Source organism: Centropristis striata, chromosome 23 (assembly GCF_030273125.1).
Source record: "Centropristis striata isolate RG_2023a ecotype Rhode Island chromosome 23, C.striata_1.0, whole genome shotgun sequence".
Classification (NCBI taxonomy): domain Eukaryota; kingdom Metazoa; phylum Chordata; class Actinopteri; order Perciformes; family Serranidae; genus Centropristis; species Centropristis striata.
The window spans coordinates 24,405,080-24,428,821 of record NC_081539.1 but is presented as its reverse complement, the minus strand read 5'-3'; the positions used below and the strand labels follow the sequence as shown (position 1 = coordinate 24,428,821).

General features: G+C 40.9%; 1 protein-coding gene across 2 annotated transcripts in view; it reads right to left on the bottom strand.

The window, feature by feature from the left end:
• The window catches only part of nrp1a (neuropilin 1a), an 84,348-nt gene that overhangs the window by 3,080 nt on the left and 57,526 nt on the right, over positions 1 to 23,742 (bottom strand). Inside the window, exons 8-17 of one of the 2 annotated variants that reach the window (XM_059326790.1) lie at positions 22,485 to 22,640; positions 18,406 to 18,550; positions 12,830 to 13,161; positions 9,598 to 9,742; positions 5,558 to 5,668; positions 4,253 to 4,303; positions 1,799 to 1,942; positions 1,404 to 1,681; positions 1,200 to 1,296; positions 1,034 to 1,087 (exon numbers count right to left, since the gene is read on the bottom strand). In XM_059326790.1, the coding sequence (XP_059182773.1) occupies positions 1,034 to 1,087; positions 1,200 to 1,296; positions 1,404 to 1,681; positions 1,799 to 1,942; positions 4,253 to 4,303; positions 5,558 to 5,668; positions 9,598 to 9,742; positions 12,830 to 13,161; positions 18,406 to 18,550; positions 22,485 to 22,640 (1,513 nt within the window). The remainder of the gene's footprint in view (positions 1 to 1,033; positions 1,088 to 1,199; positions 1,297 to 1,403; positions 1,682 to 1,798; positions 1,943 to 4,252; positions 4,304 to 5,557; positions 5,669 to 9,597; positions 9,743 to 12,829; positions 13,162 to 18,405; positions 18,551 to 22,484; positions 22,641 to 23,742) is intronic. The other variant, XM_059326791.1, reaches the window with a different exon arrangement.

Genomic DNA, 23,742 nt, shown 5'->3' with positions numbered 1-23,742 from the left:
CACTTGTACTTTCATAATTTAATTTGGTTTGGTCAGCAATCATATTACTAGTACTCCTACTGATACTACTACTACTACTATTCCCAGGACAGAAGGGAAATGTTTAATGTTTTATTCATTACTTTTAGCTAACTATTGCAACATGTTTGTCCATTAACCTTCCTTTAAGCTAACTACAACATTCTAAACAGTAATCCAAGCTACCGTTTATCCAACCCTTGAAGCTAACTAAACCGTTTATCCACCAACATTACCTTTAGCTTACTATTTTAACTATTTACCAAATACTTTAAGTTAACTGTTAAAAACTTGTCTCCACTAGCAGTAGTTTACTGTTTCAACCATTTATCCATGAACAATACTTTTAGTTACTTTAAGCTATTTCAAACATTAATCCAAGCTAAATATCTGAACCGTTTATTCATTACCATCAGCTAACTGTTTTAACTAATAATACTTTTAGCTAACTAATAAAATTAGCATTTGTTTTAGCAAACTATTTAAACCATTTATCCAATAATGATACTTTAAGCCAACCAATTTAACTCTTTCTCCACTAAATTTTTAGTAAATCCTACTTTAAGCTAATAATTTCAACTGTTTAGTAAGTACATTTAGCAAAAAAAGCCCACTTCAACCATTTATGCATTATTATTTCAACCATGTATCCAATACTAGCTAATACTAGCTAATAATTTGACTTTCAGCTAGTTGTTTTTACCATTTATTCATTAATTTTAGCTATCTGTGTAAACTTGTGCTTGCTTGCTAACTCATTTTCACACACTCACATAACTGAAACATGTAGTGTTCAGGTGGTACAGCTGGCTTAATGTTTATATGCTCATTTAATCAAAGTTCTACTTTTTCAAACTAGTTGAGCTACTCTATAATCTTTTCACATACCCCTTGGATGCAGCAGAACTACCCCTGGTATGGAAATACTGGCATAAACTATGAAGCGTCTGAAGGTGAGCAAATAGTTCTCAAAGAGGATTACAACTAAATAAACTTTCCATGTGAAATGACTTACGGATTTCATTGAGGCGATCCTCCGGTAGCATCGGCTCAGTGGGTACGTCAGGATCTGTTCAAACACAAATTCTAATGAAATCCAATGTCGAAAGAAAACTGTGGAGTCATATTTCAGATGAAGAACAGGGTGCAGGCATTGTAACTATGACCACTAAAAGCCTCACCTTTACAGTCTGCCATGCTGAGTCCATTGAGAACCTTAATGTCATCCACAGCAATGTCTCCCCAGCTCTTTCTCTCCACCAGACCTTCGATCACCACCTTGAAAAAAGCACAGAGTGACTTTTTGGCATCTGTTCCTTGAATGCCACAGTGGAAATATCACAAGTATAAATTCCCAAACAAGTCTCAGAGCAATTTTGATTTACCTGAAAGGGTTTGTTGGCGCGAGGCACAAGGACTCGACCTTCCCTCCAGCGGTTGCCTTGGTGACCACTGATCGTCCACAGCAGGATGTCAGCCGGTCCGTCAACTGTCTGTTTGCGCTGTTTGATATGCAGTGTGCCAATGTGTGGCCCAAACATGTGGTACCAAAAGGACACACACAGGTCTGAGTCCGGGGAGCTGACCACGGGGCTGACCAGCCGAGCCACCTCCGTCTCCTGGGGGCTTGTCGCTAATGTGTAGATGAAGTTCCCTGATCCACCTGTTGGAAAAGAACTTGTTTCACTGACAGACAGAAGCTCTGAAAGGAAATATGATTTTCAGCATGTGCTACATCGGGAGGTTGGCCTGATTAAGTGGTACCCTGCAGGGTCCTTACCTGTGTGGTCCATGTTAGGTCCAGTGTTGAGGGTGGGGGTGCCACTGGACTGGATCTGCCATCTAGAACCAGTGTCCTCTGACGTCCAGCTGCAGAAGGACGGGTCATTGGCCCAGCCAAAGTCACAGGCAAACCACAGAAAAGCTGCAAATGTGTTGAAGGAAAGGTCAAGATCATGTGTCAGGAGTTTGCACTTCATCATCCTCCTTAATAAAAAAGGAGAAATTGCCAAAAGCTCTGGGCTTTAACCGAACAATGACCCTGGGCCCTCTCATGATATGACTGCAGGCGACACTTGGGGACTTCACTCATCCTGATCGGCTACCAGCACTAGAGGGCACCAAAGAACTATGAGATGTAAGCATGGAGTCCCATAGCTGGGGGAGATAAAAACAGCTAACTCAGGAGGGAGAAACAGACTGGGACAGTTATGGCTCTAACATGAGAGAAGAGTGAGTCGACAGCATAGACCACATGTAGCCCTTATTTCTTGGCTTCAGTTAATGATCTCTTTTAATGAATGTAACAGGGTATATAAAAGAGGTATGGAGGAACACTGAGGAGAGGCACAGTATAAAGACAGGGACAGGGGAAGAGGAAGATGGGGTCTGGACATGGTGTCCAGTTGAGAAAGCAACATTCATAGCAACCCGCAGAGAGTTCGGGATTTTTAATGAGAGCAGGGACTTGAGGTTTGAAGAGAGCTATGGTAACAGTGCCGGGGCCCCATTCCAACAATACAATCCCCCACAGACACACGCCGTGCTGAAGGAGCCTCAGTAGAGGCAAGAAAATATGTGGGAGCTCAGGCTTTGGTGTTTTTCAAATTGGATAAAGAAAGACTTCCAAGGAACACAAGGGAGAGGGATGTTTGGGATGTAAGCCACGGACTTAAACTGCAGCTTGAGATGCCTTTAGAGATACAGTGAGGCGGCTCTCCAAATGACAGATCATATGAGCCAATATTCCCTTTAATAATGGGAAGGTTTTAACTAGCTTCTACAGGCAACGACTCTATTTACCCATTAAACACAAAGGATGGAATTCCCATGTGGAACCGCATTTAAGACGCCAAGCCACTTTTTACGTCGCGACATCCCATTCCCAATTAAAATGGCTTTTTTTTTCCATTCTTGGGAGTCTTTGACGAAGGCTACCGACAAGCTCTGGATAAGATGAGCAGCCTCATGACTCACTTGGCCATTTGATGAAAAGAAAACAAGACTTTTTTTCTTGACGAATGCCTACGGAAACTACATCCTCTGAGATTAGAGTGCACGGCACGCACCCACCCAAACAGACACACACAAATACGCAGAACTGATTAGCATGCATGGTTTGAGACTCTTGAAATGAAAAGTCAGACCGATAAGTGTTTACCCACAGAAATGTAGTTATGTTCATACACACGCAAATATGCCTACACCTGCACCTCAGCTCTCATATATTATCATAGCTGGTGCCCCAGCTGACTGCAGACAGACCACAGAGCCAGCTGATGGAGTGGAGGGGGGCTGGGTGGAGCCTATGGCCCATTAGCCAAGGTCAGTCTGGGGCACAGCCTCTCAGCTGGCTGCTGCCTCATCAACCTGCTATAGGAAACTACACTTTGTGTGTGTGTGTCTGTGCATATGACCCCAAAGCACACCTAATTTCCTGCGGTCATTTGCATTGTGCTGCTCTGTTTTTGAGTGTGTGTGTGTGTTTAGTGTGTGGCAATGTCGGCCCAGTGATTAGTGATTATGCTGAGAAGGCAGCAACAGAGCACCAGTGCTAATCATCAGCTAGCCTCGCATCACACAACCTCCCTCACCCTGTCAGCAGGAGCCTCTCAGGGCCATATCATCAGCTTTAATAACAGACACACATCAGAGGAGAGAGGCTGCCTTGAGCTGGCAATCATAAGCTAAAGGTACGCTTTTTGGAAATTCATTAAAAAAAACCTTGAGCAGTTAAATATTTAGTGTGTAATCCTTTAAGATATTACATTCAGAGGTTATTAAAGGCCTTTGAACACAAAGTCCATGTTTTTCATTCAAAATTGCAACATACGATTTCGGAGCCACCATACATGCAAATGTCATTAATCAAAAATGTAAATATATCTACGAATATACATTTACAAGTGAATTTTACACTTTTGAGCTGCTCCGGCAAAGATAGATCCAGCACAATAGCAGAGCAGGGAGCTGCGTTAGAGTTGCACTGGACAAAAAACATGTTTCTCTTGAATAAGATTTGTCCAGAATCTGTAAATAAAGTCCTAAAAAGGTTCTTGAAATTACTGGGACTGCAGCTCTTTTGGCTGCAGGTGAAATTATTTTTATTTTTCTGTGTGTAACAATTTTTATTGGATGATGAATTTAAAAAAAATGCAAATGAAAAATATAGATTACACATCTTAAAGCCTTTGCACACATTGACGAAAAAATAAAATATGCATTATTTGCTCACCTGGGATTGTATCTACTTCAGTAGTAGTGGTTTCTGGCATTGTGGTGGCACCTGTCACAACACAAAACATTAGCATGGTTAGCCTAGCCTCACAAGAGTTCAATTTCTTTCCAAATAACTGCACTCATGCACCAAATATATCCATGCTGGATAAATCTAGCTAATCAACACATGCCTTGCCTTGCTCTTCATTCTCATAAAGACTCTGTCTCTGTATATCTGCTATGGCACACTTATGTAACACTTCGAAAACACGTGACTGAGACGGTGCCATGCTCATCATGGGAGACTGCTGGTTAATGGGGAGTGCAGGCAGCAGTGCAGGCTCAGAAAGTTACTGGGTTAGTGGGAAATGAGGCCAAGAGGAGTGAGTGGAAAAGAAGGTGCAGGAGGACAAGGCAGGTGAGAGATGAAAAGATAGAGAGAGGCAGAGCCGGCTGCTGGCAGGTTTAGAGGCAGGTGTGCTTGGTTATACACGGTTGGGGATCTCTGCAGCGAGTGTGACGATCCTCTAATGTGAGTTTGCAGAGGTGGAGGTAAGAGGGGATCGCCTGAGGAGGGAGGTGGGAGCTGCAGGTGCAGATGATTAGAGTCGCATGCATGCACCCATGTGCATGCATGCATGCTTGCAAGTGTGCACAATAGGTGGAAGATTAGCTGCGGGATCAAAATTAACTGTAACAGAGACAGGTGAAGATGAGAAAAGTGGAGCACACTGCAAAAAAGGGCTGTCTAAAAACAAGATAAAAACCTAAATCTGAGGGAAATTATCTTGCTGCATGGACAGATGATTTCACTTGACAAGATTTCTTAAATTAAGATGATTAAATCTAGAAATAAGCATGTTGTACGCTTAAAATAAGAAATTAACTCTTAAAACAAGATAAATTAAAGCTGCAAGCAGCGATGAACTGGCCCGAGCAGAGAGCACTGACAGTTATTTGTTTCAATAAAAGAAAACATTAGATTTAGAAGTGTTAGATAATTTATCATATTTTAAGCGTTCAACATGCTTATTTCTAGATTTAACAATCTTAATTTAAGAAATCTTGTCAAGTGAAATTATCTGTCCATCTATCCATAGTGTTGTGTCTTGTTTTTAGACGCACCTTTTTTGCAGTGCATGCATGCGTGCTTGCAAGTGTGCACAATAAGATTGTGGAAGTAGAAGATTAGCTGCGGGATCAAAATTAACTGTAACAGAGAAAGGTGAGAAAGCAGATCGAGTGCGAGCCATGGCAGACGGAAGAGCAAGAGGGGGGCAGAGGGGGTTTGGTTGCAGTCTCATGAGGGCGATGTTAGCACCTGTCACGTCGTAGTCATCACCTGTGCCGCTGTGGCAGCTCGCCTGGTCGTCGTCACACTCGTCCGAAGGGGTAGTGCTCGGAGCTAGCGTGGTAGGTGGGAGTGTTGGGGCTGTAAAGAAGCAAAACACATTGATTAGATTTCAGGTTAAACATTAACCCATTAAAACCCATTTTTTTAGGCCTAACCCAACATTGTTACTTTATTGTAACAGACATATCATTATTACTTTTGGACATTTCCCATGTGATCTCCCTTAGAGTGGGAGGAGGAGAACATCCATTGGCTCAGGGCAGCTTTGTTTGACATATTCTGCAGGAATAGAGCCTTATAACTAAGAAATATGTTCACGGTCACTATTGCGACCGGTAGTATTAAATGGGTTAAAGATACTAAACAAGCCATCATTTCTATGCTTTTCCTTATTGTTCAGAGACGGTAAGATAATGTGGAGCATTAGCTGTTGCAGAACATTACATGCCTGTTGTTTGGTCTGATCACTGTCACATCATGTTCTCATTTCACATGAAGCACTGAGAATTACAAAATGCTGAAGGCTTTGAAATCACATTACATTCATATGGAAGACACTTTCGTCCACAGCGACTTAAAATCATGGGCAGATTATGGGAAAATGGGCACCACCATGCAAAAGACCCCATTACCTCTCCCACATAGGAGCCTCTTTTTGTTGTTGTTTTGTGTCTCTTTGTAGTTGTTTTGTGTCACTTTTATTATTATTTTTGGTCTATTTGTAGTTATGTTTTTGTCTTTGGTTGTTAAGATCCTTTTTGTAGTCATTTTGCATCTTTAGTTAGTCTTTTAGTCTCTTTGTAGTCACAAAGATATTATTTATTTATATCATATCATATTATTTTTCTTCTGGGTTATTCTGAATGTCTTCCTGTTGGGTGACATTTTGCAAGTGAATGTCAGGGGGCGGACCCGACACTTTGGGCACTTGAGTCTGTGTCCGGTCCTTTCAATAATCCATTCATGATTATAATAAGTGCAATCAAACACGGAGCCGGAAACTGGGAGTGAATATGTGTCAGACAAACAAACACTGAAAGGGTATTCAGAGTGCCATACTAAACATACTGTTTTTAAAAAAGAAATATGTAAGGAGTGGTAGCGTGGGGTGTAGATGTAGTCTGAATAGGTGGATTTTCAGCCTGCTTCATAGCTAAAATTGGAAATAGAAGAAAAAAGGAAAGAAAAGCTGAAATATGTATTCAGAAGCTCAGCATGTTCTGCCCACAGTTACACACTGGGCTTCAATCTAGGCCTGAGCTATTAGCATCCCTCTTTTTATCATGCTGTGGAGGTGTGGGTGTATAAATAGAGTCGGAGCTAAAGCGTGGTTCTTAAGGCTTGGGCGGCGGAAACTTTAAAGATGCAGAAACAGGGCTTAAGATTGGCTATAGGCAGGGCCCCTGGCTGCCACAGTGGCCTATCATTATGGCCCTGCTACACTTGGATGTGGGCATGGCCCCAGATCCAGTCCACGCTCCGCTGCTGCACAGCCGTCCTGCGGTGTGTGTGTGTGTGTGTGTGTGTGTGTGTGCATTTGTGTGTGTTTACGCTGACTGAGTAATGAACGGGGTAGAGGAGAGAGGTGGAGGTAGAGAGGCTTGGGCAGTTAGATCAGGGATAGGCAACTGGAGGCCCGGGGGCCACATACGGCCCGCACCCTCACTTGAATTGGCCCTCAGTACAACTACATGCATTTGAGCATGAAATCTTAAAAGTGCAGTGTGAAAATGCACAAAATTACTTCTTGCAATGAATGTTGGTCTGCTGTTCTTGCACTGAAAAAAAATAATCACAGTAAGTGGTTATTTTTTATTTGCTTCAAACCTTTTGTATTCCTATTTTTACTGTTATACATGCATTTGAGCATGAAATATGTTAAGTTACTGCACTATAAACATATTAAAATTGCAGTTTCATCATATCTGGTTAAGTGCACTGTCCTATATGTGGCCCTGTGGTAGTGTTGATGAAAAATTGTGGCCCCCTCCAGCATTTAGGTTGCCCATCCCTGAGTTAGAGGAAAACCGCCTGAAAAATGTACAGTATCTATGTGTGTGTTTGTGTGTGTGTGTGTTAGCCATGCTCTCTCCCTCTGCCAGATGAAATATGAGGCAGATCAGCCTCTGTCAGATTCAGGGTGGGGAAGGTCAGGGATGGGGTCAGAGCTGCGTCAGGGGAGCCTCTCACAGAAATGAGGATTTAGCCCTCCTGCTATGGCCTGCTACACACACACACACACACACACATGCTCACACACAGTAGCACAAGCACCTGTGTATGCGCCTGATTGTGTGTACATGCCTGTAACCACATATTTGGCAGGGCGATTGCGGTTGCTGTGTGTGTGTATGCGTCTGTGTAAGTATGTGTGTTTGGCATTAACACTGAAAACAAGCATTATCATCTGACTAAAGCTCCCGGTGGGAGTCTATGAGGCTTACAACGGAATGGGCCTCCCTGAAATCCAATATGTAAATCCACTTAGGGCTAGCGCGCTACACACTCCTATATCGCTGAGCTGTTCTGTGCTACATCAGCTTTGAGAGAGTCAGATAAAGAGCTGGAAAAAAAGGGTAATTTTAAAGATAGCAAAGTGTGTGCAGTCCTTTGAAAGACGAAAGACATGCAGGGTGGGGAAGAGTGTGATGGGGGCCAGGCTGCAATAATCCTACTGGGCCAGGTGGGCTTTCATTTGATCCCCTCTAGAAGTGGCTAGCTATGGGGGCAGCTTTGATGTAACTGGGAGACAAGACAACTGTCCCTCGTCGGGATAAAGAGCAGGAGCTGGACAGCTGTGTGTGAGCCCCCACATCTTTAAATAACCCCGAATGTGGCAAAGACATGAAGCACAAGCCATGTCATTAGCTAGGATGATAGACGGCTCACCTGTGTGAACATCTAGACATGTGAGATGTTAACACGTGTAAATTCGGTCTGTGAAGGAACGCACAGTCAAGATGTGGGTAGAAAGTGAACATTCTGTCTAAAAATGTCAAAACCAAAAGTGAAAATTTCATGGTTAAAAATGTTACCACAGCTGGAAATGTCATCAGCATGGGGAAAAAAGGTTTCACTCTGGGTCATAACTATGCCACCTTGGGTAGAAATGTGATTGGTAGAGAGATCAGCACCACAGGTAGAAATGTCACCACCAAAGGCAGCTAACATTGTCTTCTTTGCATATTTCCCAACAAATCTTAAAGCACTACTCACCCTCATGCCTGAGGCTAATGTCTGAGGCTAAATTTGTGAAACTCTCGCAGTATGGTTGAGGTTAGGCATAGCTCTTAAATGCTTAAGTTTAGGGTGGGGCATTGGCAAGGTTATAATAGTTTGGGATTTTTCAGATTCAGTTAGTTTTAATTCGTTTTTTAGAGTGAGTTTGCTAGTTTTAATTCGTTTTTAATTTTGGAAAATGCTTAGTTTTAGTTTAGTTTTTATTAGTTTTAGTGGGGTTTTTTTGTTTTTTTTGTAATTAATTTTTTGGGTATTTGTTAGGTGCCAGATTAAAAAAAGTCACAATAAATGTTGCCTTTATTTCCTTTGTCTGATCCATCTCAGCCCCAATAAGTTTATTAGGTCATAAAACCAGATAGATGAAATAGATTTCATATCAACCAAAAAGGTTTATGTATGAAAAAAGTTGACGAAAACGAAGGACATTTTCACTATAATTTTTAGTTAGTTTCATAACCACATAATAGAGTTTCAGTTTGTTGTCGTTTTTTGAAATACTTACTTACTTAAAACTTATTTCGTTAGTTTTCGTTAACTATAGTAACCCTGGTCATTGGCCAGTGAGTCGTGCAACTGTGACTTATTTAAGTTCACATGTAGCTATGTGGCTAGCTAGATCATCATTCACAATATGCCTTTACAGGACACGGATGGTGCTACTCATAGAATTGCAGCTTTATAATTGCATCTGAATCACAGTCACAAGCAGTATCATGAAAGAAAGGACATGGACAATGCGATAGATGTGAATAGAAGTTCCAGTTTACCTTCAATCTCGCAGCCCAGGAGCTCGAGTCGCAAGCCCATGCCAGCAGGAGTGGCCCTCTCTGGGTAAATCCTGATGAAACGAGTCAGCAGGGGCTCCACCGTCCTCAGCTCAGGTGTGTCATAGTTGCTGTTCCCTTCAAATATCTGGCAGACAGAAAGAGAGGAGGTGGAAGGCAGAGGGACAGAGACAGAGAGGTAAGTGAGTGAAAAAAGACAAACTACCTGATAATGTCACTGCTGTACGTTTGACTGATACAGCTCTTCAAATGCAGATACCCTGAGGCAGACTCATCCCTGTCTTCTGAAAACCAAAAGTGGGGTGGATGGGTGGCATGTGTCGGCTACGTGCTAAGAAAGAACAGAAGATCTCTCACATCTCGCTGATGTCTAAAGCTCAGCTCGGGCAAGTACAGCGGGGGGCCGGTGGCAAAGACAGCATGAAACACAGGCAACTTCAGGCCCCTTCAACTCTGCCTCAGATCGTCCTCCAGCAAAGGAATAAATGAGGGAGAAGCAGATGATGTGGGAGCAGTGGCGGTTCTACACAGGGGCCTACAGGGGCCACTGCCCCTATGTCAAATTAATAATAAAATGATAAATTTATAACGATGAACGACGGAACAATTCTTACCTATTTTTTGTTCAAACAATATCTCATTGTACACAAAAGGAACCCAGAATGTGTACATTGTATAATAGTTTAATTGTGCAATAAAAGCTAAATATAAAGATAATTCTCACTGTACCGCAAGTGATTGTGCAAAAAAGAGAGAAATGTCATTGTCGTACAAAAATAACTGTTAATGTTGGTAAGTCTCATTGCTTCAATCAATGTAGTTCTTCCAAATTAGGGTTGTCAAAAGTATCGATACTCAAAAAAGTATCGATACTCATTTTCAAAAGTAGCGATACCCCCGCCGACCTGCAACCAAACAGCAACACACACAGCCGACTCTACCTCTTTTTTTATCAAGCTTTCCTAATATTGTGCACAGCATACAACCTCAAAATATTGTTCTAATTGTTATTGTTTATTGTATTCATTTATTTATTGCACTACCTCAGACCTGAAGCTTGTTATCATAGTTGCAGTTTCTTTTTGCACAACTGTTTTTTATTATAAATATTTAACCTGTGGTTCTGTTCATTTTAACATGTTGCATTTTTCTTGTTAATAAATATATGTCTGTTAAATTTTGGGGTCTTTGTTTTTATCCTGGTGGTATCGAAAATGGTATCAAGTATCGGTATCGAGTTGAACATTTTAGTATCGTGACAACCCTATTCCAAATATGAGACTTTTAGCTAAAATAAAGGTTTTGAATGCTTAAATATCATTTTTGACGATTTTTAACGTGCCCCTCTGATTAAACACTGGCCCCTCCTTGGTCCCCACAGTAAAATTGGTCTAAAACTGCCACTGTGTGGGATGCAAGAGTAGCGAGCAAAGGAGGCGATAGAAGACTGATGGAAGTGGATAAATGGGTGTGATCACGTGAAGGAGGCTGGTGCACCTTAGATGCTGGGAAGCTCTCAGGCGAGGGGAGAGAGGCGGCTAACTAGGACAGGGAGGATATGGATCCTCTATACTCCCTTCATAAATCAACCATCAGCCCATCTGGATCAGATTTATGCCCTGTCAGGGACGTTTGTAATTGGGGACGGGGTGTTGCAGCTCTTCCTGGAGGTGCGTGTGCTTGTGTACGTGCTTGTATATATATATATAAATATATAGATTCTTTGTGTGTAAGCGTGTGTATGCATTGAGGAAAGTGTTGGCGTGTGTCTTGGGTGCGTGCGGTGACACTGGCAGATAAATCTTGGGTCACTTCTTTACGTTCTTTCCTCTCTCGTCTTTCCTCCTCTGTTTCCCCCCGGCTTCCTTCACCCCTCCTTACTCTCTGGAGAGGTTTCACTATCCACTGAAAGGGTTGAACGGTGTGTGTCGTGCAGAATACAAAGCAGGGGAAGAGAACTGGGAAAAGGCTCTGAGAGACTTGAGATGCTTATCCTAATGTGATTCAAAGCGCTGCTGAAATTGACTCGCAACGACTTCTGAATGACTCACAACTGCCAGACGCAACGCTCTGGTGAAAATTGACTAAATGCGTCATAATCGGAATCGATGCTCTGATGTATCTGAGAGACATTTTTTAGGAGCATGTGTTCAAATCATTTTCAACTATGCCGAAGGTAAAAACTATCTTTTCGTTTGTTTAAGAAATCAAACCAATTCCAACGCATTTACTTGAAATAACTTTGCCTCAAAAAAAGAAAACTTTAACTCTCTGCACCCCACGACTTATTGGCAGGTTTGAAAAGGCATGTTTTCTTTAAAAAATGAACATGGTTACATAATTTTTCATAGCCAGAAACAGTCTATGAATGAGTCATGTGTGATGAATGCTTCGATTGGGAAAAAGAACCAAATTTTAGCTTAACAGTGATATTTCATCAAATTTCATCCATGTTTTACTTTAAACTGTGTTTACTTTAAAATGTCACCAAAAATGAAGAATTTGCACGCACTAGATTCTATAAAAAAAACAACTCTGTGCTCTTCCATGCATCTGGGAGGTCATGAGTGACTCGGTTGAGACAAACAACACATGACAAAAAAATCAGCAAATATTCAACTGTACTACAGGCTGTTTACACAGAGCAGAGAGGAAAGGACAAAATATGATGTCAGTAAAGTAAATAATTCACAATTAATATCATGATGAGTCCCATTTTCCCCTTAATATTGCTAACACTTGTGAATGTATATTTAATTGTTATGATAACTGTGTTAAAATGTTGTAACTTGTCTCTTTTTATACTGCTTTCTTGGCCAGGTCTCACTTGGAAAAGTGAGAACCTGGTTAAATAAAAGATGCATATACAGATTTTATTTGATCTTTTCCCATTTTTTGTAAAATAAATTATCGAAGAAATTCAACTTGAGTTTTTTTCTTCATTTGATTTATGGAAATATAACTGTGCAATACCTTCCCTACTTCTGCCCAGGATTTTTCTGTTTCCATAGAGATGCAGGATTTATATATTGCAGTGAAAAAGAGGCCACAATGAGTAAAATGTGATAGAAATAAAAAAATAAAAAAACCTTGAAACTGCTTGAGGCTCCTTTGGTTAGATCTATACTCTGATATGGTAGCAAAACTCCAAATATTCAGAGTTTTAGGGCACTGTAGCTTAAGATCAAGAGAAAACATGCAAAGAAAAACTCACCTTTGGCTTGTTCCCGCTGGTGTCCAACACCATCCTCCAGTCGGAGCCATTGTTGCTGTAGCCGAGGCGGAACTTCTTCATGAAGACTTTGTTCTCACGGTGCTTCCCCCCCTGGATGATCATCCCCTTCACCAGCTTCTCCTCACCCAGATCCACCTGCAGCCATTCGCTGGTGAAGGGCTGTGGCTGAGGCAGCAGGGTCCACCCCGTCCTGCTGGTCAGCAGGCGGGCGTTCTCTGGTACCCAGCTCCGGTCCGTGTGAGAGGATGCAGTGATCTGGTTGTCGGTGATCAAACCTGATACCATGCCCAGCATGCCCGAGCAAGGGTACTCTGAAAGACAAAAGGCAAAACAAAAGGTGCTTAGCTTTACTAATGACAACCTGCAGAGATGATGGGCAACAAAAGACTTGATCTATATCCAAAAGGCTGGATGTTCAACATCATGTAGCATGCCACAAGTCTGGTTTGGTGAGTTTGAGGTTCATATAGGGGCAACGGGGATAGTGAAAGTCAAAGTGAGGAGGACAATTCCCCAAACTCTTTGTGATGTTGCTGTGATCTCTCCCTCTATTCTCTTTCTTTTTCTCTCTGCAGATCTCATGCATACTAATTCCTCTGCCTGAAGCGGTTGTCTCCAGGCAGCCAATTAAAAGCCTCCTCTCGGTTGGTGCTTCCACGTCCTGCATTCTGGGAGTGCTTTTTCTTTTCATCTCCCTCTTCCACCCCCTCCTCCCTCTATAGACTCACATATACTAACACACAAAAACACATTCTCTTTGTGTTTTATCTGCTGCTGTACTCATCTACCTTCTGCTCCACAGCTGTCAACATCTGTGGGACGATGTCTTTTAACACCTCGTTGTTTCCTGTCCACAATTTCAAACTTTCTTCTCGTTTTTCTTTTTATTCTACTTCTCTGATCTCACCCTATTCTAACTCTCTGTAGGTTTTAGCATCTTTGGATGTGTTTGCTGTTTGTTTCAAAAAGGAGACAGCTGTTTCCTTTTTTCTTCATGCAGTCCTTCCACATCAAAAGCTGAACAGGATAACAACCTGTTGCTGCTGCTCAGAAGCATTTACTTGTTTAAACCTGCATTTGTTAACTTTCCCCATGCTGTCACCTTCGTATTACTGTAATAACATTTCATTAGATAGGAGAAGAGCTTAGAAAGCATTCCACTGGAACTTTAATTGTAAATGAATAACATTTCTACTGGCATGCGCACCACGACTGCTCTATGAACAGATATCTGCATATGAATGCATATTCTGAAGGCAACAAATCTAGGTAATGGAAGTAATGTCTGTTTGTAGTCCATTTGGAGTCTGGGTAGTATTGACCTGTCATGTTTGAGTGGGCTTTGGTAGACTACAAGTAAATAGTCAATGTGGAGAGCAAAACAGGTGGAACGCATTGGTGGAAATGCAATGTTTCACTAAAGCCATCGGCTATTGTCTGACTATTGAGGCTGTAAAAAGTAAAAAAATTAAGTAATCTCATCTTAAAACCAGCATTTTAGGCTTATTTTATGCTTATGTTTAGTATATTTCACTTATTTTGGGGCAGTAAAACGTTACTTTTTAAGTAAGCTGATCTTAAAACCAGCATTTTCAGCTTATTTTAAGCCTTCTTAATGCATCTGTAGACATGCTTATTTCTAGATTTAACAATTAATTCAAGAAATCTTGTCAAGTGAAAATATCTTGCTGCATGGACAGATAATTTCACTTGTTTTGTGTATCTTTTCCCTCAAATTTAGTGTTTTTATCTTGCTTTTAGACACCCCTTTTTTGCAGTGCATCCTTTATTTGTGCATATATATATATATATATATATATATATATATATATATATATATGTTACTTTTTATTAGTATTAGCATTCTGTAAAACATCACAGTTCCTGTGTTCTGTGGGTGTAACAGTGAGTTTGGAAGCCAAGCAGAATACACTGGAGCTCACGAAAGTTTCTTCATGATGTAATTGCCACTAGAGTTGTGACACTCAGCAGCTTGTATTAGGGCTAAATCTTCCTTTCTGCCTCTTCCTTACCCTTAATCCCAAGACACCGAGTCGGGGACCTGTGGTAAGCAATAACATATTTACTATCTGGCTCCCACGGAGGGATAAATCCCAGCATTATTACATCTTCTGTCTCTATGAGACAAAGTGTGCACTGTACCGCTGCAGGACTCAATAGCATAGCTGCATCTGGGAAAAAAGGAGTGAAGACTTGGGAGAACAAGGCTTCATTCAGACTTCTCTCTCTGGTTATCAAAAACAGCTCCGATGCAAACCCGTGAGACGAATCTCCGGTCCTGCATTCTAGAGAATCTGAGCTCAAGGAACAAACGCTTGGCGAGGCCGCTCGATAGTTTTCTGGGTTTTTCTACCTTCTTTCTTTCGTCTTTGGCCAAGATCTGCTTGAGATTGATCCCAGTCTCTGGTCGCGCAAAGTTAAAGCACTGCACACTGATCGCCTTTGAAGTGGGAGGATATGAGAGCAAGGTATATGTGTGCATGATTGTGTGTGTGTCTGATCTGAGTTTAGACACTTGGGTGAACTCCCCGGGTCATCTGGAAGTCTTAATCGACTTCAGCTGTGATCACAGACGCTTCAGAGATGGCATGCACGCAATGACACACCCAGAGGAACAAACATGTGTGTGTGTTTGCGGACTGTAAGCGTGTAGATGGTGATACATGGCGGTGTATGCCGCTTTTAGGGTTTGGGTGGAGCATCAGTGGTTCATCAGAGATATTTATACACCATGGCGTATTTACACACAACAGGGCGGTGGATCTTTTTATTAATGAGTAGCTGTTTGTATCAGCAGGGGCACGCGACCATAATGATTTAGGGGAAAACATCTTGCAACATTCTGGGGTACAACTTCTCCTCTAATCGGATGCCTGAATTATCGTCTTGACATCTAAAGTGCACTGCAAAAAAAGGTGCGTCTAAAAACAAGATAAAAACACAAAATCTGAGGGAAATGATCTTGCTGCATGGACAGATGATTTCACTGGACAAGATTTCTGAAATTAAGTTGTTTTTTAAATCTAGAAAAAAGCATGTTGAACGCTTAAAATAAGAAATTAACTCTTAAAACAAGATCAATTATGTAACACAAGTTTTTTTTTTATCTTGGTAAGAAACAAATAATTGTCAGGTCTCTCTGCTCCGGCCAGTTCATCACTGCTTGCAGCTTTAATTTATCTTTTTTTAAGAGTTAATATCTTATTTTAAGTGTACAACATGCTTATTTCTAGATTTAATAGTCTTAATTTTAGAAATCTTGTCAAGTGAAATTATCTGTCCATGCAGCAAGATTAGTGTTTTTAGTGTTTTTATCTTGTTTTTGGACACCCCTTCTTTGCAACTTCTCCTCTAATCGGATACCTGAATTATCGTCTTGACATCTAAAGTGGAAGTTGGAAAAAATATGCCTTTCAATAGTTATATATAGCTCCATATAACTCACATTTTGGTGCAGTGAAATACTTTTTAGGAGAAGTAGAAATGCACAAAAAACTTTCAAAAAGTTCTGGCATCATAACTCAAGGTAGAAAGGAGTGAGTCACTGAGTTTATGCAGCCTCAAGAGCCTCGCAGTTTCTTTCTCTCCGACAGCGCTGTGAGCATGCAGTGGAGCTGGCAGTGACTTCATAGCACCCTGGGGTGCTGACGTCCTTACGGAGGCCCTGTGGTGACTTCAGCCCTGTGATGTGTTTACGCTCTGTGCAGCGGTCTGGTGGAGAGCCTGAAACACACGCCCCAGCTGTAACCCTGCTGTACCCACAGTGCCCTCTGCTATTACATGAAGAGCCACACATATGTAATGCATAACTGCTAAACTCCATACACACACACACACACACACACACACACACACACACACACACACACACACACGCACACACAGCCAGGGGCACAAACATGCAACAGACTCCCCCACCTCTCCTATAGGAGCAACACACACTTTATTACTGTTTGGCTCCTCTTCATAGTCATTGCATATCTCTCAGTGGTTTTGTGTCTCTAAGTGTTCATGTTGTGTCACTTTGTAGTTGTTTTGTATCTGTTTGTTGTTTTTTGTGTCTCGTTGTCATCATTTAGTGTGAATTTGTTGTTATTTTGAGTCGCCTTGTGTCTCTGTGGTCATTTCATTTCATATTATATCTCTTTTCGTAATAATTTTGTCACTTTGTAGTTGTTTTGAATCTCTTTGCAGTTGTTTTGAGTCTCTTTGTAGTTGTTTTGTGATTTTCTTTTTGTCATTATGTGTCTCTTGGTGGTCGTTCCGTGTCTCCTTTAGTCATTTTATGTCTGTTTGTTGTTGTTTGTCTCTTTGTAGTCATTTTGTGTCTCTCTTTGCAGTTGTTTTGTATCTGTTTGTTGTTGTTTGTGTCTCTTGGTCATCAATTAGTATGAATTTGTTGTTATTTTGAGTCGCCTTGTGTCTCTGTGGTCATTTTATTTCATATTATATCTCTTTTCGTAAAAACTGTGTTTCTTTGTAGTTACTTTGTGTCTTTTGATTGTTGTTGTGAGTCTCTTTGTGTCTCTTTCCAGCTGTTCTGCACTTTTTTGCAGTTTTTTTTGTCTCCATGCAGTCATTTTATGTCTCTTTTTGTTCTTTATATGACTTCCTTGATTGTATCTTCAAGTGACCTTTTGTAGGTGAAGGCCAGGGGGGACCCTGACACATTGGGCCCCTGGGCCCTCGCCTGTTAGGCCCGTTCATTAATCCATCCAAAACAAAACACTTGCATATGAGGACATTTGGCTATCACTAATCCGGACCCTAATTGTAATCCAAGGCTTAATGCTAAACTAACAACACTGGCAACAAAAGGCTGTTTTTCCCCGTCCTTGTAAGATATACTCCCTATAGAAGAACAAAACACAGACAAGCACTAATTAACATTCAATACACATGCTCATAAACCAACAGAGATGCACAGATGTGCTAAAACCATATGAAAGTGAGCCGCACGCATTCACCACTCATTAAAATAACATGAACCAAAAGGTTAAGATGAGAAGAGCTTTGCTTAAATCAAAGTTCTGTAAGCAAAAGACAGACTGTGTCTAAAGAGCAGGCTGAGACCGGCTCAGCAGGAGGGATGGGACCGTACAGAACCCACCCAGCTCCAGCTCTCTGCCTGCCAGCTGTTGGCTGCATTTATATTGAATGAAGTACATCTAAACATGGGGTAACATAAATAGGTAATCCTCCTTCATGTGCCACTCCTCTATAATGCAGCAGCTAGCTATAGCCTTCGAGCAGGACTCCACAGAAATAGAGTTTTATCTCACACCTGGTAGCAGGGAGGTGCTTGTGTAACTGAGTCCAGAGTGGGAAATACCAACTATGTTGCAATATGAAGGGAGCTAAACTTACATGGGGCATGTGCAGAAATCCTAAAAATAGTATGCGGCATCATCTGATTATTGCATAATTAGATTATAAGCAGTATAATACAGAGGATGTTTGTTTCCAGTGGCAGCTGTGAGGGTAGATGTGTGTTTGTATGTATGCAGAACAGCAGGGAACTCAGCAGTACCAACCTGATATCTTACATCCATACACCTCGAAGCGCAGTGCGATGCCTGTTTCCCAGGTAACGGGACGGATCCGGACGAAGCGCGTCAGCGTGGGTTTGGGCAGCATTGTCTTGGCAACGTCTGTTGGGTTGGTGTTGCCTTGGAAAACCTGTGATAGAAGCAGAAGGAAAGTAAATTATTGACATGTTGAGTTGAGGTGCTGGATGGAAGTTTGTCTGAGACCTTGGCTGCATCGAATCAAGAAACAGAGAGCCGAGGCAAGAAAGGATTCAATAACATTAGGATGCTGCAAGTGTTGTCAGATCGGAAAATCAAAAAGTAAAACAGCAGGAGCTGAGTAATTGCTCTTATTGTGTACGGAGCCATCGTGCTGAAGTAGGTTTGGAAAATCACATTTTAAAGGATAGGGCTTCAACTACTGATAACTTTATATCATGGATTTATCTTTATAGTATTTTTAGCCCTCAAATGCATTAATAATTCAATCACAAAGTTATATTTTTGTCGTGTTTGGTTTTTAATAAGCAAATTAAGAAGTAGACATTAATTATATAAATCAATTGTCTGAAAATAGTGGAAGATGTCCATTTAGTCCAAGGTGATGTCTTTAAATGTTTTGTTCTGTCAATGAAACCCCACAAATAATGTGTTGTTTAGTATCATATGAAACACAGAAAGGCCAGAAATAATTAACTGAAAATATTAACCGTTGTGTTGATCTAATCAATTAGTCTACTAATTATTGCAGCTCTATAAAAAGGCAATCTTTTCAGTGTGTAGCTATGCTGCATAACTTGTGATAGACACATGTATGACTGACTTAACTGATTTTCCCAGTCACCCATTAAGTTGCCCTAGCACTTCCTCTTGCACCACATGTAGCAGCACAAACAGGCCGTGGCCTGTGACTGTGAAACCTGAGGCACTATGTGTAACACTGACAAGACCAGATTGGCTGAAGATGACCTTTTTCTGTCCTCTAGGTCCAGATTTGGTGGATATTTTACTGCAGTGTCTTGTTTAAAGGTCACAGATGTGACTGTTATCCCCCGGGGTCAGTTGACAGTTTACTAGCACCATACGAGGAGGCCGGCCACCCAGTAAAATAACTCCCCACAGTCCGTCACAGTTCATTCTGGGTAATTGAATCACACCGGTGACCATGTGACCTCCTGACCCCACCGACGGAGTAGCTACGGGGCAGAGAGGAATCACACTGAGAAGAGCAGGATGGACAGACTGATAGAAGGTAGTAGGGGTGTGCCATATCGTATCGTTCACAATAATATCGGTATATTTTTTTTATGGTAAAAAAAAAAATGCATATCATGATATTGGCAACGTTCTTACTTCTTGATGTAGTGGTTAAAGTTGTTTTAATCACAAAAAGCTACTTACTCCCTGTCGCTAAACACATGCAGCTTTCAAAATAAGAGCACCAGAGAATCCACCACAGAATTTACAAAAAGACTGTCAAAATAAGATGCCTTAAACAAAACATACAAGAACCTTTATTCTCCTTTACAAAATTCCACTAAAATATGCCCCCGGAACCCCTAAATGGTTATTTTTATTATTTGCTCATACTCAAGAGTCAAGAGTAAAAATGTTTGTATTTGGCAACTGTTGCAATTTGCACTTCAAACTACATTTTAGATTTTTAATTATTTATACAGACAAAAAAAATCATATTTTCTTTATCTTTTTAAGTATTTCCTAATATCGTCAAGAATATCGTTATCGCAAAAATAGCCTGCAATATCGTGATATTCTTTTAGGGCCATATCTCCCACCCCTAGAAGGTAGCACTTCAGCTAATCTAGGAGGAACTAAAACAACACCAAGGCTGATCCATTAGTCCAGTAGCCCAGTCCCTGAGCAATACCTGTCACCAACGTCACCAAGGGACGGCAACAAAGTCATCCACTCTCTTAAATGTCACGTCGAGTCTCCTCTCCACTCGCTAACCGTAAAGTGGCTTTTTCCAGAGCTGCTAAGATGCCAAACTGCAGGCTCAGCATGTAGCAAATGGTGCCCTCTGCACAAAAGCACTTTAGAGTCCAGAAAAACACAAGCTAACCACGGCACCTTTAAGCCACCACTTTACAAAAGGGACTGTGTACTTTGGAGAAACCATAAAATAATCAGGCCCAGGGGCATGTGTGCATAGCAGCGCAAACACGCTTGTTTGGATGCTCTGAGAACTTTTTTTGTTCCACTTGCGGCCACTCAATCTTTCACTCAAACATGCCTTGTGGTATTTACATGTCACACAACGTCAGACACACATGCCTCTCTGAGCCCCCCGGACACCCACAGTGGACCGGGTGTTTGCCTCCAGATGGACAAAACCTGGTCTGATCAGCAATCGATGGTTACAGCCTGTCACGCTCCGGTCAAGCATGCCGTCCCTCCCTTCCTTCCTCTTCTTTCCCTCTCTCCTGGACGCTCCTCTACCAGCTGCTCAAACATGACAACCTCTCCTGTTTCTTTCTCTCTTTATCCTCTTTCACTCTTGTTTGTCAAGTCTTTTGTCATCCCCGTTTCTTTAACGACAAGTTGACGGCTGCCTGACATAAAACAGAGGCTACATTCCTTACATAATCCTCACTATGACTACTGCAGTGCTGCATTAGCAGTCTGTGCTGGAAATGTGGCTTTATTACCATATAGAGTAAAGTGCATAATTGCATGTTGGGAAATAAAGACACAAGTACATATAGTTGGGTATTTCCCCTTTTGTTGAGCTCAAAGGCAACTTGGAGAAGACCACAATTAAAGTCAGATGGCTGCCTTACTGAGATGGGGTATTTCAAGTGCAGTGTCGCGGTGGCTTTTATGACAGTCTCTGGTCAGAAGCATAGAGTGAATAAAAGAAGTGGACGTAGCCACCGTGACGATAACATTGGTTTGTTGACTACTTCTGAAGTCTGAGTTTGGCATTTTGGCTGACACCATTATGTTTTTTTGGAGCGTTATAATGCTGCAATTAACTTTCATAAACGGGAAACACACTGAAAGGGTGAACATTCTAAGGCAATAACAAGAACAACACCCAAGCCAGATAAAAGTGTAGTAGCGACTTGTCAAACAAAAGATAGCCATGTATTAAAGCACACCCTAGCAAGGTTATAATAGTTTTGGATTTTTCATTAGTTTTAGTTTTAATTTCATTGTGAACTTTTGTTTTCAAATTCAGTTAGTTTTAATTTGTTTTTAGAGTGAGTTTGCTAGTTTGAGTTTAGTTTTTATTTTTTGGAAATGCTCAGTTTTAGTTTAGTTTTCTTTTTTTTGGTAATGGAGTATTTGTTGGGTGCCAGATTAAAAAAGTCACAATAAATGTTGCCTTTATTTCCTTTGTCTGGTCCATCTCAGCCCCAATAAATTTACTAAGTAAATTAAACCAGATAGATGAAATAGATTTCATGTCGACCACAAAGGTTTACGTATGAAAAAAGTTGACAAAGACAAAAACGAAGGACGTTTTCACTATAATTTTAGTTAGTTTTAGTTAGTTTTGTAACCACAAAATACAGTTTCAGTTAGTTCTTTTTTTTTTAAAACTCTCATTTTTATTTTTATTTCAGTTAACGAAAATGTTTTTTCAATTCTAGTTTTTGTTATTTTGTTAGTTTTCGTTAACTATAATAACCTTGCACCCTAGTTGACCATCTCTTTTCCTTTAAATGGGACCATCATTTACAGCAAGAACATCATGCTGTATTGAAGAAGACTTGAAACTAGCATTTGATGCCATAAACTTATCAGGAAGAAGATTACTGACATCTATACAATTCAACTTCTGCTGGTCTTTAGAAAGAATTCATGTTAAAAGCATTTCCGCGTTAACTTTTCCGACCTGTGGGTTGCCGCTTGATGAAAAGAAGAGTAAACTGTTTTTATTATCATCATCTGGTCTGATTACCTCATATAGCGCTATCAGCTACAAAAGTATCTAGAAAGGTATTAGAGCGTTATGCTTCCAGATTAATTTACATGTTTTAATCCTACTTTAGAGCCAAGAGATGATGTGACTAGATCAGTACTGGCTAATGGACTAAAGTTTAGGAAAAGTCTCTTACCTTTTGTTTGGAGCCTTCTTTCAAAGTAATCCAGTCCTCCCCATTAGAGCTGACGTCCACTTTGTAGGACTTGACAAAGTAAATCTTCCGGGTTTCCTGGGAAATGGCGCCCTGGGTGCCAATGGCTGAGACGAATCGCAGGAACCCAAGATCCACCTGTGGAGGGTAGAGACAGAAGAGACACCTGAGAAAAAGCTACTTAAAATGTCCCACAGGAGCCAAAAGAATGACACGATTTCCCTTCTCAGTGTTTCGGAGAATGCTGATTAACCGGAGCAGATACAGTTGAAATATAATGCCTGTTCAAATGCATGAATAATTTTTGTTGAAAAGGCTTTTCAATGCATCGTCTGTATTAATAATGCACTGACAAGCGGGAGAGTTAAAAATATAACCCCACTATTAGCATCACCTCTGGCCATAGTCTGCTACCTGGAATTTAATAAACAGCAATGAAATGATATTCACATTAATGAAAGAGACACAGGATGACAACTTAATTTCCTGAGATGGGAGACAAGAGCTTATTGGATAAAAGTGAATGTTGAATAGAGCGAGGTCTGCAATCACATTATCAAAATTGGCCAGGAGGAAAGAGAGGTACAGATTGAATATCAAATATTGTGCCTTTAAAATATGCAGGGCTTTATAAAGTAATCATGAACTGCGGTATATTACTGGAGGCCTATTTTCACAAGGAGAAAGCCAGAGACGATGGGGTCAGAGAGGCATGTGAGGGACTGTCTGTTCTGTAGTGTATTTTTTCATGTGTGTGTGTGTGTGTGTGTTCTTGTAATTCCTACATAGTGAGGACCGGGACACGTTTTTAACCAACAGAGTGAGGACATTTTTGTGAAGTGAGGACATTTCGGCCGGTCCGCACTCCTTTAAAGGCTTGTTTGAGAGTTCAGACTTTGGTTAAGGGTTGAGGTTTATATTACGTTTGTGTTAGGGTTAGGGTTGGGCATTTAGTTGTGATGGTGAAGTAGGGCTGGGGGATATGTCGATATAAAAGATATATCGTTATATTTTTAAGTGTGATATGGGATTAGATGATATCGCAGATATTGAAGTAGTTCATTTTTTGTCTTTCTTTATATTTAAATGCAGCCCTTACTAGGGTTTGTCATATTTAGTTCTTTTGTAATGTTTGTTATTCTTTTATCATAAAAATGTATTTATTTCAGAAAAAGATAGGCCTATTTTATTTCATAGGCTATTTTTATTAGATTTTCTTATTTAAATGTCCACTTTTGAG